The following is a 24,296-nucleotide window of genomic DNA, read 5'->3' on the forward strand; positions in this document are numbered from 1 at the left end:
TTGAGGACCTGAAAATATACCCATTAGTCATACAACCCAACCCCTGCCAATGCAGGCTTGGTCCCTATTAGCAATATTTCTCAATGACTGATCCAGTCAGTGGACTGGCATCAGTCCTTGAGATCTCCTTGGCACAGTTTAGGAAGGCAGCAAGCTGGTCCTTGGTATCAGAAAGTTGGAGAAACACTGCCCTATAGTATGTCTTTCCAATTCTTTGCCCAGTCTTTTGTTTTAAACAACTCCAGTGACAGCTTCTGTAAAAGTTGCCCACAAAAATTATACTCAAAAGCAGACCTTAAGACAAAATAATCACAATGATCTTTATGAGCTTCAAAGATAATTGCAATGTTGTTCTGAGACAGGCCAGTCAAATGGAATTTTTGATCAACTCGAGTTCAGGTGTCAGACTGTGCCCCATTGATATCAAAACTCCATTGGTGGAAGTAAAAACAAAACCACAAGGCTTGGCAATGGATCAGAACGTATGGAAGATGGCTGGCAGAAATCTTGAGAAAAATATTTGCAAGGCTGCTAGAAGAAGCTTTATGCAGCGCATCTGGGGCTGTCAAAAATTTGAGTTGTCAGGATAATTGAAGAAAAGCAATTTCCTAAAGGGTAATGAGCTAAAGAGAAGGAAACACATTTCCTTAGCTCTGGAAACAGGATATATGGAATTATCACGTAGTGAAGGGGTCCTACTGAGACATTTTGACATACGTCACTCAGGCATTAAAGAATTGCATCCTCCTTAGGATATTAAGCAATGATGGTGAATAAGAATAAAGGGAAATGATGAAATGGGATGAATGAAAAGTATACAGATGTGAATGCTTAATGTTCTTTGAGACTTGCAGCCTAAAAAACATAGCAGACGACTCTGAGGAAATAGGGAAGCCTTCACTTGAACAGTACCGAGTGAACCTGAAATGCAATGTAAAAGCACAAATAAAGAAAATGAAACACAAAAGAAAATGAGAAGTGAACAAGAATCTTCCCTTTAAAAGTAATAAAGATATCCTATTTCCCTACTTCTCTTTCCTTGTCTTGTTCTGGCTGGATACCACCAGTTATGCAGGAATTATTATATGTGCATGCTGGAGCAAATATTACACAAAGTCTTTTATTTCTGAAAGGGCCAAAGGATCATGAGCACTCAATATATGGGCCAGCTCCCCTACTGGTGGAAAGAAGCATAGCTCTGCAGAAATCACCAGCTGAAGATCTTTGTACCCAGTTACTACAGGTGTAAATCAGGAGTAACTCTCCAGGAGCAGTGGAATTACACCAGGACAAAGTAAGAGGAGATTTCAGGCCCACAGGAAAGAGTATTGATGAAGCTTTATCATTGTGTGCTCTAAAACACACCTGGCAAGTCAAGGAGAAGTGTAAAATCAAAGCTAATAGAAGTACACAGCTCTGTCTAAATAACCTGCAGGTACACGTTGGTGCAGCTCCCAAAAAAGCTGCACCAGAACCTGGCCCTGTGCCCTTGGTTTTTTTCATCCAAACCTCAGCTCTTTATATAGACTAATGTCATGTTCCACACTTGACAAGGGCTTGCTGATGACTGTATTTCTGACGGTGGTTCTTTCCCATGCCCTGAACCACAGCATATGGACTTGGGAGAATTCACATGTGAGACTGAATTTCAGAGCTTGGGCTCATTTTTAGTTCAAACAAGAGGGAACAAACAAGCTTCTTACTCGTCCAGAAAGTTTCAATGGAGTCAAAAAAGTCTAATTAGGGTACATCTACACTGCAGGCTCATTTCGGAAAAAGCTATTCTAGAAGAGATCTTCCAGAGGGACTTATTTCAAAATAGAGCTTCTATGCACAAAAAGTTCAACAAAATAGTGATTTGCTATTTCACTCTGATTGGACACTATCTCACACTTAAGGCCACCCAGAACCAGCTCAGGCAGGGCATGAGGTCAACAGGGACTTCCTGGAGCTGCTGCCTGAGAGGCGTGCTTAAAGGGATCCGCCCCCCTACCAGCCATTTCTCAGGTTCTTCTGCTTGCCTACCTGTTAGGGGCTATGTCTACACTACGGGGGGTTTTCCGGGTGTACACATCTGGGTGTATACGTCCAGGGAACATGTCTGCTCTCCCCCCCCCCTTTTTTTTTTCAGAAGAGCAGACACGCTCTTTCGGAAGCCCCGTCTTCCTTCTCCCATGAGGAAAAAGGGTTCTTCCGAAAGAGGAGGCTTTTCCAAAATTTGGCCCAGTGCATACCTTTTTCTGATAGATCATTGTAGTGTAGACATAGCCTGAGGATATGCACTTGCAATTGCGCTCTTTCCGACAGCAGTAAACCTCTGTCTACGAGGAAGAAGCCTTTTTTCGAAAGAGCTCTTTCAGAAAAAGGCGTGTGGACGGGGAAGAGGGTTTTTTTTCAAAAAAAGAGGCCTCCAGGAAAAAGCACAGGTGCCCTGGTGGCCACTCCGTCCATAGTAATCACAGCTTAAATGAGAGATAGCGTCCAATCAAAAGCAGATCACTTTTTCGATGCGCTTTTGCTATGTGGATGCTCTCTTTCGGAAGAAGTTTTTCCACAAGTTCTCTACCAGAAAAGCTTCTTTCCGAAAGAAACCTGCAGTCTAGACATAGCCTGAGGGACAGCAAAGCATTTCCACTGCATGTTTTGGTTGCCCTGTGCTTGGACACCACAGCACTCCCTGGCATGGAGCCGGAGCTGCCTCTGGCCACGTGACAGTCCCTGACTGTTGTGCTGCAATTTCTGCAGCAGTTTCTGCATGCTGCTCTCCAAGCCCTGGAGGAACATGATCCCAAGCTGCTCAAGGAGAACCTCAGCATGCATGTGGGCATGCAGCTCTTGCAGCCGTACCCTGCTGTGGAGTACTGCTTCTGACGGCTGGACACCAGTTCTGACTGGAAGCGGCTCATCATGGAGGGGTGGGAAGACCAGCAGTGGCTCCAGAACTTCCACAGGAGGAAGACCTCTGTGCCTGGCTCACCCCTGCCCTCACACAACAGGACACCCAGATGTGACCCGCCAACTCCCCAGAGAAGCGGGTTGCCATCGCAATCTGGAAGTTCGCCACACCCAACAGTTCATAGGCGAGCGCATGGTCCTGGAACGCTGGGGAGACCAACAGTGGACCCAGAACTTCAGGATGAAGGAGGACACCTTCCTGGAGCTCTGCGAGTGGCTCGCCCCTGCTCTGTGGTGACAGGACACTTGCATGAGGCCCGCCATAGCCCTGTGGAAGCTCTCCACGCCGGACAGCTACCGATCCGTTGGGAACCAGTTCAACGTGGGGAAGTTCACTGTTGGAGCAGTGCTCATGCAGGTATGGCACTCACCGACCACTGGGCCGGGGGCGAAGGGGGCTGCAAGGAGGGGATGGGCCGCCCCAGGGAAAACAGGGGGAAGGAGGCGAAAGTGCCCTGCACGGGAAGGTTTGGTCTGTCCTGGCTGTACTACAAGCCGCCAGCGGTGGCCAGGATCGCACTGGGGGTCACTTCCAGGAGTGGGGTGCAGGGCAGTGCCAGGGAACGAACACTCCCAGCCACCCGGGCGCCCCAGTGAATTTGCGGTTTTGTATGTTGCTCTGCAGGTGGTCAAGGCCATCAAACAGGTGCTGCTCTGCAGGGTGGTCTGCCTCGCTGACCCGGACGCGATCATCCAGGGGTTTGGTGCCCTCGGCTTCCCCAACTGCGGGGGGGGGGGATCGATGGGACGCACATCCCCATCCGTGCCCCGGAACACGAGGCCTTCCAGTACATCAACCGCAAGGAGTGCTTCTCCGTCCTACTGCAGGCCATGTGTGACCACCGGGGCCAGTTCATGGACATTAATGTGGGCTGGTCCGGCAAGGCACACGACGCACGGGTGTTCCGGAACTCCTCCATGTGCCAGAGGCTGCAGGCCGGGACAGCTGTTAGTTCAAATTAACTTTGTAGTGTAGACATACCCTAAGATACTTATTAATAACTTGGGTACCACAGTGGCACATCCAAACAAGCCACAAACTCAGTAATGGTGCATAACACAAAATTTATTGTGCTCAAGGGAGGAAACTCTTAGAGGGGACACTTCCACCAGCCTCTCCACCCCCCGAGTTAATGTCACACACATTGGGTTAATGCAATTGCAGGATAATTGCATGGGGGGGAGAGGGGGTTTCGTGAGGGCCAAACTAATCCCTATTGGTAAGAGGATGGTGGGAAAAGGGCTTTGGGGGGGGGGAGGGTCACATAACACCTTTTATTTCTGGTCATGTGTCCATATTGCCCTGAAAGTATTACCTCCAGAGGTGTGGCTAATGGGGGTCAAAGTACATTTTAAAAAAATTCTTTGGGTGCACACGCTAATGAAATGTGCTGCGCACGCCTATGTAAGTTACTGATCCGAGCTAGGTCTGCTTCAATGCCGGCCTGGGTAGGGCCCACATGGAGGCTGAGTGTGGTTCAGATGCCTCCTGACCTACCTGGATGTGGGGGAGCAGAACATCCCCCAGGTGGTGGCCACATATTGTGTCCTCCACAACATAGTGGCGAGGAAGGAGGAGGCCTTCCTTAAAGGGGTGGGGGGGGCAGAGGCCGACTGGGAGGGAAGGGCCTTTGAGCAGCCATGCGCAGCTGCCATCTGCCAGGCCCATCAGTTGAGGGTGCGCATCTGGGAGGCCCTGAGGGAGAGTTTCTCACAAGGACCCCAGTAACTCTCCCCAGGGCTTCCCCACTAAGGGCCTGTGCCTTGCCCCTCTCTGCCTTGCCTCCAACAACCTCTCCCTTCCCCTCTCCACTCCTCTCCCCTGCAGACACAATAAAACAAACTGGTTTATAAAACCAGTGATTTATTTGGGGTAGAAGTAACTGGGGAGGGAGCTTGGTGCACCCTGGCTGAGCGCCATGGCCAGCTGGCTGGGCAGCCACTTCTCTTCCCTCCAGCCCGGCTGCCCTGCGCTCAGCCCAGGGAGGCTGCATCTAGCTCTAGCTGTGCTGGAGCAAGCTTCCCAGGCTGAGCACAGGATCACAGATGCCCATCTGATGGATTGTATACGTTTAGCAATCTCAGACTTCAAGACACTGGCAGATACTGGTCAGTCACAGGTGTCACACTGAGACTTTGTTATTGGAAGAAAAAATATATAATGATCAATACTTGATTTTAGATTTACAGAATAGCAGAGAACAAAATGTATAATTGTAAATGCTTCATTTGACATTTAAACAGCATGAATTAAAAACAGACCATTTATTTCATAACTATAAACGTGTGATTTTAAGTTTATATATTTCAGAATTTAAAAATAAACTGTTTAACAGAGAGTATAAGGGCTGGGGATAGCAAGTGATGGACAGGAGAATAGAGAGGGCAGGGCTTCAAGGAAGGGGCGGGGCGGTAGATCTTCACCTGTTCTGAGACTTAAAAAGTGATCTTGGGTGTAAAAAGGTTGGAGACCACTGTTCTAGGCTGACAGGAGAGAGCTCACACTTTGGCATAATACCTCCCTGAGTAGGGGGAGCTATGCTGGCAGGGAAAGCTCTCCCACATAGTGAGGTCTAAACAGTGGGTTATAGTAGGTAAAACTATTTTGCTCAGGAGTCCCTCAAGGGACAAAAAAACTTAAACATAACAGACTAACCCGGCTACCCCTCTCAAGTGACAAAGCTATACCAAAGTATGTGTGTAGTGTGGAACTAGCCTAGGTGGTTTTTTCACTTGTATAACTGAGAAATAAGCCCACTGAAGTAGATGGCACATTCATGTAAATACTGCTGTGAACAAGAGGAGACTTGGGCTTAATAACCCAAGAAATGTAAGAAGCAGGTAAGAAAAACTGTTTTGTCAGATCACCTCTGATGTGAAGGACAACAATGACAATAAAATAAAAATGCAACAGTTGGGGGGGGGGGTTTAAAAAAGGATATTTTAAAAAGGAGAGATGGGAGACAAAAATATTCCTTCAAGCAACTAAAGCCTGCTGTTGACCACATTTATTTATACCAGGATATAGCACAGCTGGCTTACTTACCAGATCAGTAGTCGGGGCTCATCAGTGATGACAAATAGTGACAGATGTTTGGCTGCGTGTGTGTTAGCCTTGCATGCCGTCCCAGCTCTGCCCAGGTAGCTGGCACTGAAGACCTCAAGAGAACTGCCCAATGGCCACAAGATCTATTAAGGTGCAAAGGCACTTGGTCAAGTTAATTGCCAACGGTAATAGCACATGGCAGGCTTTATGTGGATGCTAAGACATGTGTGCTTGTGAGAATGGACACAGCTCAGTCAGTGGTGGGACTTTTCCCTGCCCCCAAAACAGCCCCTCTGAGATTTTACATATCCCATTCTCAAACCAGGCCTCTGATAACCTAATGGACAGTTATCTGTAAAACAACATCCATAAAAATCCAATTAGATCGACGTCAAACCCCAATAAAGCCAAAAAGCTAACAGTTCTTGTTTCCTGCACAACAAAGCTTACTAAAGTCTAACAAGGAGCAATAAAGGAATAACACGGACAGTACTGTAACTAATTACAAATATATCTAGGACTCATTTGTTATGATGCTAACTACTCCAAATTTGTGTTTTACTTCTCATATGCCGAGAACCGTGGAACACACTGTAACACTATCCCAGTGTTTCAAAACACTCAGCCTACCACCAATAACTACACAGGGAGTAATTGCCCTAATAGGAAAGTGTTGCTATCTGCAATATCTAGGGTTGCCATGCATCCAGTTTGCAATCAAAAAGGGGCTGGCCATGCAGCAGGGGCCCAGGGCTAAGAAAGGCTCCTAACTGCCTTTCACAGATTCTAGAAGTAGCCATCAGGTCCCTGTGGCTCCTAGGTGCAGGGAGGCTCCATGTGTTGTTTCTGCTCCAAGAGCTGGCTCCACAGCTCCCATTGGCCAGGAACTGCAACCAATGTCTCCTCCCAGAAGCTCTCACTCTCCCCATCCCAACGCCTTCCCCTGTACCATTTGGTAAGAATGAAGACTGAAAATGAGGCACTGACTTACACTGCTTTTGGTCATAGAAGTTAGAACTGGAAGAAGCCTACTAGATCAGTGGCTCTCTTCCTTTTCAGACTAGTGTACTCTTTTTAGGAATGCAATTTGTCTTGCGTACCCCAGGTTCCATCTCACTTAAAATTGTTTGCTTACAAAATCAGACGAAAAATAGAAAAAAGTGTCCCAGCACACTATTACAAAAAATACAAATAATTTTTTTTTACTTGATTTCTTTTTTACCAAGTATTAACTAAATCAACTGGGGGTATTAATATTGTACTTATGTTTCAGTGTATAGCTTGCAGGCCAGTATGAACAAATCATTTTAGTTTGTACTGATTTTGCTAGTGCTTTTTATGTAGCCTGTTGTCAAGCTAGGCAAACATCTAATGAACTGATGTACCCTTGGAAGACCTCTGCATAAACCTGGTTCAGAAACTCTGTATTAGATCATTCAGCCCATCCCCCTATGTCAGCATAGAGTTTCCCGTTTTCTGGTGTTTTGTTCAGTGATTTTAGACATCCAAACAAGGGGTCTTCCCCTCACTTTCCAGACCACTCTTACCCTCAAGATGTACTTAATTTGCAGCCTGTCTTCCCTTTGTTGATTCCTCACCTTCTCACTCCTAGCCAAATCCCATTCTGAACATTTATTTAGTTTTCTTGTCTTTTATACCTGTTGCATAAAAAAAAGCCTCCACCTGAGCTTGATTTTACACGTGCATTTTCTGAAAATACACTAACTGTAAGATCTAAGCTTTTAAACTGCAACTCATTGTAACCTTTGTCAAACCTTACAACTTGCTGTAATCTTTGTAACTCTCAGAAACTTACTGTAAGATGCACTTTTGTAATCTTTGTAACTCTCATCCACCACCCTTGAACTTACTCTAAACTGCATTCTCCTCTGAGTGATGAGTGTGTATGTTTGAAGTTGCAATGCTGAGGCTGGAGCACATGGTGATGGGTCATCAGAGACTGCTGCTTTGCTAAAGGGAAGTCTGGGCATGCTGCCTGGTGATGAGGTGGATGAGTCACAGGGGCCATTCAGACACAATATAAGGAAAGGGAGCACATATGAGACTCTCTTTCTTCCCCTGCTCTTGAGAAACGCCTCTCCACAGCCAGTGTCTTTTCTAACCAGCTTTCCAGCCATGATGAGCAGACAGTCTCTCCAGAATCTACATGCCTTGGCTCCTTCTGCAACCCATATGCCTGTGTAAGTGTGTGAGTGCCTGGGGGCAGGAATGAATGGGTGTGAATGAGTGAAGGAATGGAGGCATATGTGTGTGCTTTTTGGGTTGTGATAGCTGGTTCTCTCTTTCGTTTAAACCTTTGGTTGCAGCTCTACTTTTGTAGTGCATATAGTGGAGTGCTAATTCCTCAAACAAACCCATGCTAGTGTAACCCTGGGTGGTCTCCAGTGGGAATTTTTTGGGGGTAACAATACCCTTCAAATACCGGTATTATATAGGACATAGCTAGTCCCATTTCTTTCCTCATAAATCAATCCCTGCAACCTCCCATCATTTTTGTTGCTCTTCTCTGACTGGACTCACCAGTCTCATCTTTCTAGCAGTGTGGTCACCAGAGTCACCACTCCTCAGAACTCCTTAGCGCATAGCAAAACTCCCCACTGCCCTCGTTAGATTTCGCCTCATTTACAGATGTGCAGGTTCCTTAGCATGAGCACTTCTGATTTTTTCCAGCTGTATTTAGTTTTCATGTTTTCAAGTTAAACCTCCTTTGTTTTTTACCTTAGGGCTTCATCTTTCTAGCTCCTTTTGTACCACTATCTTAACTGGTGTTCGCACATCACACTAACACGTAGTTTACACCCTCTTCCAGGAAGGCAAGATGTTAAAATATGAACCAGTATCCTCCTCAAGTGTGCAATATGACAACACAGTGCACCACAGCACTCGTCACTTATCAAGCTAGATGTTGGATTGCACTGTAATCAGACACCAAGAAAAGCAGATGTAATTATGCCTTGTAGAATGCTTCAGGCAAAGTTGTTACAAAAGAATCAAAGTATTGATATTAATCTCAATTCTTAATTACTGTTCTGATAATCAGTGCTTTATCATTATTAAGATGTATTATGGAAAATGGGAGATGAGTGTTCAGGGCATTAGTGCTTTTCACCTGCAAGTCACAAATTCAAGCATCAGTCAGCACAAACTGGTATCAGCTGGAAGAATGTGTTAAAGGGAAGACTAGGAAAAAAGACACTACAGGAATAAATATACTTATCAGATCGCAGAGAGGGACATAAGCACCTAGCAATGAAGAAGTCTCTGTATAGCTACAGCAGCTCCACTCTGCCAAATTTAAAGAATCAACCTCAGAAAGACATGCTGGAAAAAAATCTCCCACAAGGTGGCTTATTCTGCTCTAGAGAGCTCGTGGGGGCCAGGTAGTCACAAAGGAAGGTGTAGCTTCTGTGTTGCCTATTACTATATTCCACACCATTTGAGGGCTACTCAGTGACCTCTCTCTGAAACAATACCGTGTAGGCAGAGCTCTCTGCATCTAGAGTGGCAGAAAATGACAATTAGTTTATATTAATGATTCAAGTAATTATAGTACAACCCCTTTGCATGGTCTTGTCTACAGCTTATGCATAGAAATCAAAAGTAACAGAATCAAAAGAATTATCCACCTCATGAGTAACCGGGTTGTGTGGTTATGCCTCCTCTCATACAGTAAGACAGTTCTATAGCGATGTATAAAAATGGAAAGAACTCCAAATGTGAAGTCTAGTTCTATTCCATATAACCTCAGATTGTACGTCAAATTATGGCACAGCAATTAAAGGAATCTTTACAAAAATCCACTTTCTGGGATCACTGCTCAGGAGTTGGGACAATAGTAAAACTGGAATCTGGAGTATGTCCTATGATCCCAATTCTCATCTTTGAGCTAAGAGTAAGTAATTCCACTGAAGTCAACAGAATACACATCAGCATACAACTAGTGAAAGCATAACCAGATTGCTAGATCTATACAAACATAGCATACATAGAAGTACAGTCATTCATCTATAGAAAACTGATCTATAAGATCTGTTTGGCTCAGGCAGTAGTCATAAATCTTGTATTTTGCAAAATATAATAGTACTAACAGTTCCATGAATTCACCAGTAATGATTTGTGAGGGGATTTCGCTATAGTAAACAAGGCTACTTCACAGCAAGATTTATTAATACATCCAAAAGAAAGAAAGAAAATCATTTTGTCACACTATATACAGATAATACATACAGTGTTTTATACACATATTACATCAGTTTTTACACAAGAAAAATATACATAAAAATGTAAACTTTTGTATACAAAAACCCTTAAACAAATTAAACAAGGACCAGATAACAAAAGGAGACCAATCTATTATCATTTCATTGATTTTTTTTTTAAAATGGTAATACAGTACATTCATTGAGAAGAATGAGGAACATGTGAGCTAACTCTTCCTATTTAAAGGGAAAGTACAAACACCAACCTGGCCACCCACCCCTGGAATGCTTTCTTCAAGTGCTCCAGCACTTAAAAGCATCAGTGTAAGTTTCTATTGATTCTGGGGACTGTATGTGAAATGAATATTCTTCTCAATCATCCCCATCCACCACATTCTTTTAAAGCAATGCATCTGCAGAAGCAAACTGGACTGGACTTTCTGTGTGTATTAGCTAGTCTTCCAGCTAACACCACAAGGATACAGCAGTGCAAGTTTGTATGTTCCCTTTAAGCAGTTAATGAATTCATTTGTAAGGTTTTTTTCCCCAATGTATGGCATGTACAATCAGAGAGGGGTGTAGAGACTGCTAGTCCTTGCTACCATGCAGTTATTTCAAAATCAGTTATGTTTGTAAGTTGTTATTCACTGGTTTCAAAATGCACTGCCTCACCTTTGCTTTCCCACTGCAACTTGTTTACATTTTAAACTTTAGTGGCCAAACAATTGCTATGAAGCTCTTTGTCACAAGGCTGTTTCTGATATCAAGCTGCTATCAAACGACCTTTTAAAATGGCACAAACACCAACTTCTCTAGGACAGCCAGCAACATTTCATATTGTTTATTTGCCTTCTTTTCTAGTAAATCTGGATAAAGATACTCACTGCTAATTGTTCAAACAAACGATATTTTACTTGTGTCCTTCGTTTTTCATCTATTTGTACCCAGACATACTAGAGATGGGGAAAAATTACATGATGGTGAAGAAACAACAGCAGAAATTCTTTGAAAAATGTATTTTCTGCTGACGGCCTTTATAACCTAAAGGCTTGACTGCAGGTATTTTCAGAAATTCACCCCCTGCATAGAACGAAAAGGGTAACAGAATAATAATGAACTGAAAGGGTGACTGAGGCAATATCTTTTATTGGACCAACCTCTGTTGGTGAGAGGACAAGCTTTTGAGATTACATAGTGGCCTTTCTTGGGTTCTGGGAATATGAAACAGGCTGTTTAGCAGAAGTAGTTAATACGTGTTCAAAGACCTATTCAAGGGGTAACAACGCTCCATGCATGGAGAGGGAGAAAGTTGAGGGGCAGTGTTAGTTGGTTATAGATTGTTGTAAATCCATAAATCCAATCCCTCTGTTCAGTCCATGATTTTGAGAGACTCGCACAGTTATGAATTTAAACTCCCAGGCTCAACTTGCGCAAGTCTCCTTAGAGGATGACTGACAGGTCAGGTGTGGGGCAATCATTTTGCGAAAAGTATTCACACACAAGTGACACGATGTTTTTGTCTTTCTGTTGGAGTGCGTTCAGAAGCTTAGTGGTTACCCTCATGTCACCTATACAGAGGTTATTGTGACATTAGATGAAACAGGAGAACCACCAGGCTCTAGAATGAACACACCCACAAAACTGATAAAAGACAAAAGCACCCTATCACTTGTGGGTGAACACTTTTCACAAAGTGATCACTCTGTATCAGATCTCAGTCTTCAGCCTCAAATGAAACCTATACAACATCTTCAAGTGACGAGCCTGGGAGCTTAAATACATAGCTTTGCTAGACAATAAAAACCATGAACTGAATAGAGACACGAGGCTTGTGGCTTATTACAATAATAATCCACCAATCTCCTCCAACCTTTTTTAGGCCTGACCTCATCTCCTGCCTCATGCTTGAAAGGGTGTAAAAGAGCCACTTCACCTTGAATGGTCCCTTGAAATATGTAACCACTTATACTACACAGTATGTTCCACCTTTTTCAGCTGTAACGCTGAGTAAGTTTTCCAGACCCAAAGAAGAACTCTGCATAATCTCAAAAGTTCTCTCTCTCACCAACAGAAGTTGGTCCAACAAGAGATAGTGCCTCAGCCATCTTGTCTCTCTTATATCCTCGGACCAATCTGGATACAGCACTGCATATGAATTGACATTTTTCCTGGAAAGGTAGGAGAATATTAAAACCTCCTTAGTGAAATCAATATTATTGAATGTCTGAGTCAAATGATGCAAAGGTGTTTGTATAGAGAAAGTCTGGAGGAGGAACATTTGAGTTGTTAGTTTAGTTGAACAAAAAGGGGAAAAAACCCTATTACTGTATTCCTCAGCTTCAGAAAACAAAACACAACATAAAAAAACCCACACCACAGAAACTAGTGTCTTAATTTCTTTCTGATGCCTTTCTAATGAATAACAGTTTTTTAAAACAACCTCCTTCTAGTTAAAAGACCATTCAAATGGCTTTTGTATAATTAAGTCTCTTTTTTTAAATAATTTTTTATGATTATTTTCCATTCATTATGTATAAAATCAGTTTCAATGAAATTATTCCATAAGGGACAGCATTTTGCTAAATGTAAAAAATTGCCAACCAAAATTCGCACATATACATATGTATATGCAGTATATCTACATTCTATATACATGTTTAATAAACATATGCATGAGTATATAGCGGCAACCTATGAATGTGTTCTCCACATATACTTAAAACTGAAATACTGTGTGTAATATATATGTGTGTATATAAATATATACACAGACACATACTCAGCACAGACATACCCATACACATACCCCAACATATGTATTACAGAACTCTTCATGTGAAAGCACAGATGGAACATTACCATAAGGTTACATTTTCCTACAGAACTGTTTGGAAGACAAAATTCCATAGCTGATTTGTGACAAAAATATTGAAAACAGTAAGACTTGAAAACACAATTGGCAAAACTAAAATACTGGTTAGCCATGAGTTTCAACAATCCTTAAATGTGGCTGAGCAGACTTTTCTGTCACTGTCTGATAAACAGTTATTGAATGTTTAAAGAGGTGAACTAAAATACTGTTTTAAAACAAGAAATACAAAAATTGTTTGTAAAAGCCAAATCATTTAATACATGAATAGACAGAAGATATTTGGTCAGGAAAGTAAAAAGAAGGATTGATTTTTCCCTATTTTGTTTTATAATTTTGAATTTGTAACTCGACATGTTAAAATCCAGACATTTTGGGATACTGAACAGTTTTGTGTATCATTTTGAAAAAGTATTTCAGTTCTGGATTTACATGAACAGTCAGGAGAGCAGCGGCGAGCGTGCACAGGGCCTAATTCAGCGGTCACTTTAGTTAATCAGAATCTTTCTATGGGGTACAGCGAAAGCTGGATCAGGCTCTAAAGAGGACTGCTGATGGAAAGTTAGATTCTGAAAGGTTGGGGTGAGAGATTAGTTGGGATGAAGGTAATGGCACAGAACAGCATGAGAGGTGGGTATTGGAAGAGGCCTCACAAAACATTAATATAGTATAAACATAAGCAAAAATGTACCATTCCATTTAGAAGGTTCAGATAACAAGATCAATGGTTACTATACTCAAGTCATAGCAACTTATGCCATCCAAATTCCTCACTGGAACTATAACAACTCATTTGTCACAGCTGCTTAATTGTTAAACACATTTTGTGGATATTATACATATCTGTAGCTCTCTCTCACACACACTACATATTGTGTGTATGAGATATGTATGTACATTTCATGTATATATATATAGATTTAGATCTGCTGCATTCATATATATGTACTGTACATCATGTGGGCAATTCCACGTTCAGCAAAGTGCTACCCAGATCTCATATACATCTCTCTATACAGATATTCACAAGAGAGTTCTATTCTTCCCCATAAATGCATAAAACGTTTATGCTGGTAACTTCCACGATGATCAACTAATGGGAGGAAAAGGCCTCAGACAACTTCCACCTCCCTGCCCTTCGTTTGTTGGCGTATATATAAGATATATTTAAAAAATAATCAAGATATTTGAATGGCTGGGAATGCAAAATAAACCTAGTTTAACAGCGTAAAAAGGTTTGGATTTCCTATTATGTTTTTAAAGTAAAAAATTAATTAAAAACAAATGAGAAATATCTCTAACGTTGGAAGCTCTGTTCTAAAACAGATTTTTAAAGTTTCCAGAATTTTCATGGGTCAAACTAACAGCAACAGAACAGACATCATTTAAGATTTTATTCTCTCCAGCCTGGATGGTGTAATGAGGAACATCAGGATGAGAGGAGAATAAGCAGGAATGTTTTGGGTTTCCTATGTCTCTCAGGTAAGCATCCTCATACAGACAGCATTTCCCTCTCAAAGTATGAAAAAAAACACCCCTATATGTCCATAATTGTTTCGAATTCACAGCACAGATGAAGCTCTCAGATAAGAAGTACAAATTTATAGAAAACAAAATGTAAGTCCCCAGCAGCAATTTTTAGGTTGCAGTTAACATACATAGGCCCCTTTAGGAAAACACATTAGATAACTTTAAAAATGAAACCCTTTACAGTAAATGAAGACCACTTACAAAAAATAAAAATCACCCTTCTCAATATTTTTTTAACCTGAAAACACAAGAATGACTGATTGGCAACCTATTCTGGGTCAGAATATGGGAGATTCTGGTATTATCTTGAAAATGGATATTAATTCCTGTGTCTCACCACCCTAATTATAAATGTTCCCATTTAAAATTTTCTTTAAAAATACTTGTTCTCCCCCTCCCCCCCTTTTTTAAAGGCTGTCTTAGGAGCCTGAGAGTTTCATGACATTTTAACAGGGCTCAATGAAAATCAATTAAAGAATAAAATTGACATGATATCAGAGATAGCCTTAGAACAGAAGACTATGTAGCAGAGAGAGTTTAGTTACTTTTACAATAGCGAGGACATAGTAACCCCCTACTAAATAATCACATTTCTACAAATACATTCCATCACCTCTCAACTACTTTTCTCTTTACAAAAACTATGACCTACATACAGTATGCACATTCATATCACACATACAACCCCCCCAAATGCATATTTTTGTGTGCGTATATAATACATACATGCACACAAGCAGTCTAATTCTATTTATAAGTCACAGTGGGAATTCCTTTTTAAGGAAAGGAGGGGGGAAAGTTCCTGAATAAGACACTGTGGATTCTGAGATTTAATGTTTCGTCTTTTCAAATTCCAACTTGCATGACTGGAAATAAATACGTTTAAAAAACAAGTTCTTACAAACTTGGTTCACAACTTCCAGCTACAGTAGTTGAATTTTTCATTTGATCCATTTACCCTGTAACTGAACTTCAAACCATTACAGGTACAAATCACTGATAAATTATTGCAGAATGTAACCAAAAAAAAGTTATAGGAGCAGTAATATTCGGGTTAACAAGAGTTCTATGTTTTGCTGATACCATTTTATTTTTATATATCTGCAAGGTAGCAAAGAATAGCTGTACACCTTGACACGGCAAAGATCCAGTGTAAAAAGGTGCTTTACTAGTTTTTGTTTTTCAAAAAAAGCTTGTATATAATTTTATAGCCATTGAAAACACATATGCAACATAATTCATTACACTCAATACAGCTTTAGTATAAAACTTATAATTTATGAGGTGATGTTAATAGCATAAATTAATATACCTTTCTCTTAAAATCTACAATAAGTATTCTGAAAGCTCATTGGGGAAGGGTATCTTTAAATAAAAGTTTAAAGCTGAGCATGATGGAAAAAGATTCTGTATGTTGACTTTGAGATGAGAACCCCAAGAAGAGAAACTCCCTAAGCCAGACACCAAGGATTACAAAACTGAACAAGATTTCTCTTTCTTGCGCTCTCATTTAGATGAAGCTCTACCTTAAATTATTATTTACTTTTAAAACTATTTACTTTTTATGTTAACTGCCCTTATTTCCAAAAGGAATCCCTGAGACATACCCAAAACTGTACAGTGAAATCACTGTTCAGAGAAACTGGTTCAACCCCTTCTAAATAGATGTAGATACTTTGTATGAGAACCAAACTGTCCATCTCTTCAGAATGGATCTTTTTCCACTGGAATCAATTGTATTTTTAAGATGCAGGTTAAAGAGTCATTTCAGGGTAGATCAGTCTACTCCAAAGTATAAGCAAGCAATTGTGTAGCAGTCAGCTGCATTGTGTCATTTGCACCACAGTTAAAGTTTTCCAGGAGAGATTTGGGAACATTATCTATCCAAAGCTTACTGGTGGGCACCAGATCACAAAAAAAAAAAAAAAAAAAAAAATTAAAATAAAGGGCAGGAAACACACCAGTTTTACTAGACCAAGTTCAACATATGTTTCCAATTCATACACATAAAATGTGTGTGTGTTGAGGACAGGAGGGGGAAAGGAAGAATGCACTTGTCTACATTGAGTATATACTGTTTCAAAATAAAAAAGCCTAGTTTTATTCTATTAGTTTTCAAACTGAGTTCTGTGAGCTAGGGAACGGGGGGCGGGGGGAAGCGTTGACTCAACACTTCAGGCTATTTAGGAAAAAATCCAAATGCCACCTCTAAACTGCAATTCAAAGTGTGTTTTCTTCTTTCATGCTTCCACTACATATCCTTGTTTCATTATAATTGGAAAATTGCAGCATGTAAAACTGCAACACCTAGTGTGTGTGTGGGGTGGGGGAGAAGAGAAAGAACTAAATCATGATACTGCCAATAGAGTTACAGATTTTATAGACTTGCTTAGGAAAAACTTTGTTTTTTAAGTAAGGCTAATTGCATGGAAAAATGTATGGAATATTCTACTGGCAACTTCCTTTACAATAAAAGGAACTTACAGGAAAAAAAACTTCATGTGAAGTTCTTGAGCATACATAGCTCTCTGTCAGTGGTGACCACAGTTGTATTCTCAGCAGCTAGCTAAAAACTTTCTGATATCACATAGCATCGTCATGTTACTCAATAGTCTGTGAATTCTTACTCAATATTCTATTGCACTGCTGCTCTGGCTTCCTAATTTATATTATGACTCACAGGAACCTCACCTAAGCCTTTGTTTAAAACAATCATAGTGTTTGCTCATTATCAACCGCACAGGCTTTTAAATGGCAATTTTTGTGTCACGGTGATGGCAGTGGAGAGTGAAAGAAGATGGTGAAGAGAGTGGGAAAGAAGGGATGAAATTTAAGGAGACAAGAGGCGCAGCCTAGAACACCCATTCGCTCCCACCCAAGCTAAAGAGTCTTATGAGGAGCACTGCAGCTTGAATCTATTCTTGTAGTCATTTCTACCAACATGAGGCTTAGCAATCTAGGCCTACATCTGATCTGGGTTCTTTCAGTTTGCCTCAGGTCTGTGTTAAAGGCTCCTTCACTGACAAGAAGGGAACTAAGCCCTTTGATAAAAGCAACTGTTGAAGAGGAAAATTAGGCTTAAGACACACTGCACCCCTCCTGGTGTATGTCTTCACTGCAGAGTTAGCCAGTGTTCTTATTCAGGTATTGCTCCAACTCCCCTCCTGTCCACACACAAACATTCATGTGCACAGCTGGGGATGTGGGCCAGAGCCTGACAATTGCTTTCCCGCATTCCCTGCACCACACCTGCTGTGTGCCCAGGAGGACAGATGAGTTCTCCCACAATTCCCTAGGGAAGAATCAGGGCAGCTCAGCTTACTGCAGCACCATTGGCAATGCCCGCAGACATCCCAGTGACAAACACAGAGGAGCACTGCCTGGCTGCTCACACTCAGTCTACACTAACATAGGTGCCCCAACTAGGATGCCAAACACCTCGGCTAATGTTACAGTGAAGGCATACCCTCAAAGGACTAAATCTTCTTCCTCTTTTTGAGAACTTAGTTTTCTAATGGGGAATGCCAGCGGTCACAGAAAGCATTAGCAAATTAAACTCTGTTCCATGTTCTTGGTTAGATTCTCACAGCCGGAGCCTTAACTCTGGTAAATTAGCACACAGCTCCTTTGAAGCTGAGATAGCCGGGCTTATTGACACCAGTTGAGAATTTGAGCTCTCAATGTCTAATTATGAGGATCATGATCTCTAGAGAAAGCAATTCATGAAGACAGTAATATAGTTTTCAATGAAGATACTATTTTTTAAACAGTTAACTTCCCCTGCCCTCCCTTTGAAGAGCAAACACACATTCCTGAGAGCAAATATATTTCTTGCACTTGCAATCTAATTTTCATCTCCATCTCCCATGTTTGCTCACAGATTACAAGCTTCTCAGCCAAGGAGGCACCCTAGAAATGCTTGCCAAATGAGAACCTTAAATTGCTTAAGAAAACAGTCCTTTGTGTCATTAGCCTATGAAATGAACCTGGAAAGTCCTTCTATTGCATAGTCTGGGACTCAGTAGGTGAAGAGAACTGTAGTACGTTATTTTTGAACAGATATTCTTTAAGATGTGCAGCCATAAGACAATTAACAGAGGCAAGAAAACAAACATGTGTCTTGACAAAAGGGAAAAAATGAGAATTGGAGATGATATAGCTTTTCACAGGTACTTTTCATAATATAGCAATTAGTAGAGCCAATGGATCAAATCCCAACTTCAATTTCATTCCCTCTTTCCAATTAAATTGCCAATGGGAGCTGAGTTAGGCAAATTTAGCACTGGCATAAGCTAATAAACTAAATGGTAAAGGGAAATGCTGACAGAATGTAATCTTATTTTAAATGTAACTGCTTTATAAACCAAGCCAGCATCATGCTGTCCCTCACTGTTCTCCATAAACTGCCCAACCAAAGTTAATCTTTGTCAAGAGTGAAATCTCTGCCAATTTTTATGTCAGTGTGCTAAGACCACCTGACATTACATTATTACCAAAAAGGACATTATTGCTTCTAAACATCTCTGTCAAATGCCTTCTAATTCTTTAAAACATCATATTTTTATTTTAAGATTTGTCTATTTACTTCATTTATAAGTGGCAGAATAGATACTGATCACTTCAACAAATGGATTGGAATTGCTACATTGACTCTTGGTAAAAGGATTATTAGTGCTAATTGCTGAATTACAGGGGGGGAAAAACCCCTTTCAAGAGAGCATGAATGAGAACCATATCAATGGCCCTAAGAACCAAGACAAATCCCACATGGAACACCCATATTTCCTGGTAGGGGAGAACTGTCTGGCTGCATAATCACTTGTCCTTGTGTCCGCTACTCTTCCCATAACAATATGGTGCTGATCCTGCACTGAACTCTATGTAGGCAGACTCCTGGTGAAGTTAGTGGGCTTTGTATGGCTATAGGGATCCACCTGCATGGTGCTCATAGCATAATTAGGACCTACAATCAGAACTGTATACTAGAATGTAACTTCATTAAGTTGGCTATACTTCAATTAGATGTAGAGAAGCTGCAACTGGCAACAGTCTTGACCATTTCAAACCGCTGTACTGGAAAGTAGATCGGGATTCCTTTTCTAAAGCACTTCAAATGGAAAACATTTTATGGGTGTAGATTTACTGCAAACTCAATCTGCTCATGAAAAATGTTATTCAGCCAATGTCTAGGAAAAATCCCCAACAGTTCCATAAAGCGGAGATCTAAAGGCGGAGACTTCCAAAGCTGCCTTTTGGGAAGATGATTTCAAATGAGAGCTGTGTACTTACATTCCCTTGGGCATTTTGGAAAATCCCAGCCTAAAGAAATTACCAGTTAAGAGCTAGATTCTGTTCTGAGTTACACTTGGGTAAATACACAGTAACTCACCTGGCTAAAAGAAGTACTCCATGATTTACACGGATGTAACGGAGAACAGAAATTGGGCCCAAGCGTTTTCTCTACTGATAGGTAAGGAGAAGTTTTGATGAGCATGAGAAATATTTCATATTCAAAATCTTCAAACTAATCTGCAGAACATCTTGCCACATGACATTTAATACTGGCAGATTTAACAATTGATCATTTTCCCATTCGGCAAACTAGTTCACCCTTCTTTTTCAGTCACTCATCTTGATACACTAAAGAATATTAACACAAGGAAAAACAATGCAATCAAACATTTGTCTCCTCACAAGCATTGGAGAAGGGAAAGCAGAGGACAGAATAAAAAACAAAACGAAAACAAATGCCCTATCAGCTCTTCCTCATTTTACAACGTCAAGTGGGCATTCCTCAATCAGCTGGGCAGCACAATAGGGTTTCGTAAGCCTCATTTCATTTAGGACATAATTTGAAAACACATAAATAAGGACAAACACACTTAAACCACACTTAGAAATGAATGTTTCCTCATCCATCCACATATGCAATTTCATCAAAGGGCTGAAACCCACAGGGCTTATTCTGTTATACTTGAAAACAGGACAAAGCTTTTAAAATGGGAATGGCTCTACCTAGAGGGATATAAACCCGAGATGAGCTGCATCCAGGAAGTGTGGATGCAGTTCTTAATCCCTACCCCTCAGGAAGTCTGGGCGCAGAGGGTTTGACTTTCATCATTAGCATAAACAGAATACATATATCGGGGGAAGATACATTACTCTCCACATACTAAGGAATAACTGAACTCAGTTCAATAATCCCTTGCTTAAAGAAATTTGCTTTACTTTTTATCTTTTCTTCTATGCATCTTAGAAAGAAACCAAAGAGTGGAGACTTTGTTTAGCAATCAGGTAGGAATTACTTTCACATAGTGGCTAGTTAGTTCTTTACAAAAGTCACAATTTTCACAAGCACATTCTCTTTTGGGGAAGCGGGGGAGAAGAGGGAGATGATTCAAGCAAACTACTTGAACCAATTTTGTTGTTACTCTTTAAGGAAGAGTCAGATATAAGAGGAATCCACTGCCTTTATAAGGAGCTGACTTTATGATCAAGGAGACATAAAACCATTTTCAGCAAACAGGCAATAAAAGCAACAAGGTGTTGTGGACAGAAGGATTTTCTTATTTCCCTATTTTGCTTGTAAGTTTGGTTTTGGTTAGTGGTAACCACAAATTTGTACCCGCCGGTTCCCACATACATTCAACTTCACATACAGGGCACCAGTTTCACTAATGTCCTAAAACCTGTATGGTTCCTGGTACAAAATCACTGCTATTACAGAAAGAGTCTCGGCGGCAACAAAGAATGTGAGAAATTCAGCTATTTTCAGTTTACTGAAGGGGCTTGATGTAAGTTTGTTTAAATGGGTTGCATACCAATACATACAAATAGAATTCTTCCCGTTTCAGCAAAGAAACACTTGCTGTGCAAAGAGTTCTGGACAAAGCCACATTTGAAAAGGCAAACCATCAACATTACAGTGCCACTACAGTAATTCAGCTCTGATGGGAATTTCTGCATGATTCTTGACTAGACCATCATTTATTCTACTTTTCCCATTTTCTTGTATTTCCTCCCTGGGCTAACCTTTGAAACAGCAAGAACCCCCAGTGCCCTGAGCAAACAGGTAGAGCCCATTTGCCCTTGTCAGTCAATCCCCTCTCTGCTCAATGAACCTAAAATAAAGAAAATAAATCAACGTTCAATAGGAGCAGTGACCAACGTCAGGAGGAGTCACAACCACTGTTGCCTCAGTAGTAGACGACAAGGCACTGCTGCTTCCCCAAACACACACACATGCCCACAGAGAAGGTCAAAAAATAATTTTAAAGGAGTTGTCAAATGAATAATTGAACCATGGTCTTGAGTGCTTTGGTGCACCATTACAAAACTGAGTGTGGAGCCAATTCTCCATGCCCATGTGTTACCTAATTTTTTAAAATCAAGAGACTTTTCCCCCCCCCCCCCCCCCACTATAAAAACTTCCAATGTGACATGCTAATGGGATGGAAATCACTGACCTGAACCCTAAGAAACAGTAACGTGCATTGGTAATCTGAGGTATCGTCCCATTTCTAGGTCTTACTGCTAAGGGTCTATTACATCCAGTAACTGTGCTGCATCCTTAAGGAATTGATTGGGTTATGTTGAACCTGCCAGTAATAAATGAGCACCAGTGCATCAATAGCACATGTGAACACTAGAGCAAGGTTTACTGAGGGGCCACCCTGGACTGAACTGCAGCAGGAGGTTTCCTTTTAACCCCCTCTGTAAAAAAAATCCTCTTCCAAGGAAGGGGAGGACAAAATAGGGAGGAGAAGAGAGATAACACAGGGTCCCCATCTGCCTGCAAATACTCCGACAGACTAGCTCAGTTAGAGGTGGTGGTAAAGGGAGCAGATGCATTATTGGTACTGGTAGCTGTGGCACCTGTGACTGTGAAGCCTGTGGGAGGAGCTATGGAGCTGTGGCTGGGCTGCAGGTCCTTAGGAATGCCACTGTGTGAGCTCAGCTGATGGCCAAAGGCTGCGCTGAACTGAGGGAGTTGCTGTTTGGGGGAAGTGGAGGCCATTAGTTCAGCAGAGGGAGGACCCATGCCACTAAAACTGGTCTGCGGTAACCCCGGAAGCACACTGGAGCTGTTGGGGGTCACAGTGGCGAAGGCAGGCTGGGTGGTCTCTGAGTGCGAGGTGGTAGGTGGTGTGGACAGGGAGGTGGAAAGAAGGTGTCCATCAGCACCAAGAAGGTTGCTAAATGGAGAGGGGTCACCAAGATTGACAGGGATATTTCCCCAGTGAGTTCTGGGGTTCACCACCCCACTAAGTGGCACCTCCAGTTGTGATGGGAGCAAGTGCTGTGCCATAATGGGCATCTCTGCTGAGAAGGTAGCTGCCAAGTTATCACCAGAATAAGAAGTGGCATGGGGGGATGTGATATGGTCGCTGTAGGGAGACGGCACATGCTCGCTATCGTAATGGCTTCCATGGGGTGAGGAGTGCGAATGGTCACTGCTGTATTGCTGTCGTGAGGTGATTAGGTCATCTGCCTTGCTCAGCAGCTGGGCAGAGTGTGGCCTCTGGGAGGCATGGCTGCCGTCATGAAGTCCATGAAACTGTCCTGGGAAGGCTCTCTCCCCAAGTCCACTCTGGCTTATCAGAGTGGCAGAAGTAAGGCCGACGTTGGCTGGGGCAGAGAATTGCCCCTGGATCTGCCCTGCCAGGGGCGTAGGTGGGTTAGACAAGGTAGCAGAACGGAGCAAGGTTTCATCCAGCTCCAGACTGGAGAAATTATCATGTACTATGCGCCCATTCAACAGCTCCCCCAGGTCCGTGTTAACCTCTCTACTCAAGGACTGCATTCCTGGAGCTCCAGCACCTGCGGTGAACACCCCTATCCCTCTATCTGATAGCTCCTGAACCGGCACACCGTCTGTCTGTGTAAGTACTCCAATGGTACTCAGGCACTCAAGAGAAGTTACAGCCTGTAGAGCCCGTTCCAGTTCCTCTGCCTCTTCTGTAGTAGGGAGGAGGTCTCCATTTTTACCTATAGAAACAGGAACAACAGAAGTTAACTGGCTTTTCATAGATATCCCTGACACTATGGTCTTAGGAATACAACTATCCAAAAAATACAATAGGGTTTCTACCAAAAAATAATAAAATTTCCAAAATGGTTCTTGATAGGATTGAAAAAGAAAATTCACTCTTCCTCTCCTAGTTGGAAAAAAAAATTCCAACTGTCTTTTTTTCCTCCGTGTAAATGCTAAAAATAACCCTTAAACATTTGCTTGATTTACATAAGTCTATAAAACAGGGGTCGCCAAACTGCAGTTAGCGAGCTACATGCAGCTCTTTTACAATGTGGCTTGCGGAGACCCACCCCCACACCCTCCTTTTCTTCACCTTCCAGATGAGCCTGGGGAGAGCGTGGGGCTTCTGTCCTGCAGCAGAGTGATGGGGCTAGTGGCTTCTGCCCAGAGGGAAAGGAATCCAGGGGTTTCAACCCAGTGGGAGGTGCCTGCCAGTGCTCGGGGCTTCAGCAAAAGGCGGGGGGTGAAGCCCCAAGTACTGGCAGGTACCTCCCGGGGGGCTGAAGCCCTGCGTCCCACTACTCGGCCATAGGACAGAAGCACAGAGCAAGTGTGCTCTGCTCTCAAACTTCTGAAGATTATTAAATACAACATAGAGGATCAATAAGTTTGGCCACCCTTGCTATAAAAGCTTAAATATCT

General features: G+C 42.0%; 1 protein-coding gene across 1 annotated transcript in view; it reads right to left on the reverse strand.

Annotated features, from left to right (window-relative positions):
• Positions 1-5,279: 5,279 nt before the first annotated feature.
• Positions 5,280-24,296, reverse strand: part of INO80D (INO80 complex subunit D) — an 80,330-nt gene continuing 61,313 nt past the window's right edge. The window contains exon 11 of the mRNA XM_006129023.4: positions 5,280-23,608. Within this exon, the coding sequence (XP_006129085.1) occupies positions 22,437-23,608 (1,172 nt within the window). The 3' untranslated portion in view covers positions 5,280-22,436. The remainder of the gene's footprint in view (positions 23,609-24,296) is intronic.

Source organism: Pelodiscus sinensis, chromosome 7 (genome assembly GCF_052426305.1).
Source record: "Pelodiscus sinensis isolate ZL-2025 chromosome 7, ASM5242630v1, whole genome shotgun sequence".
Classification (NCBI taxonomy): domain Eukaryota; kingdom Metazoa; phylum Chordata; order Testudines; family Trionychidae; genus Pelodiscus; species Pelodiscus sinensis.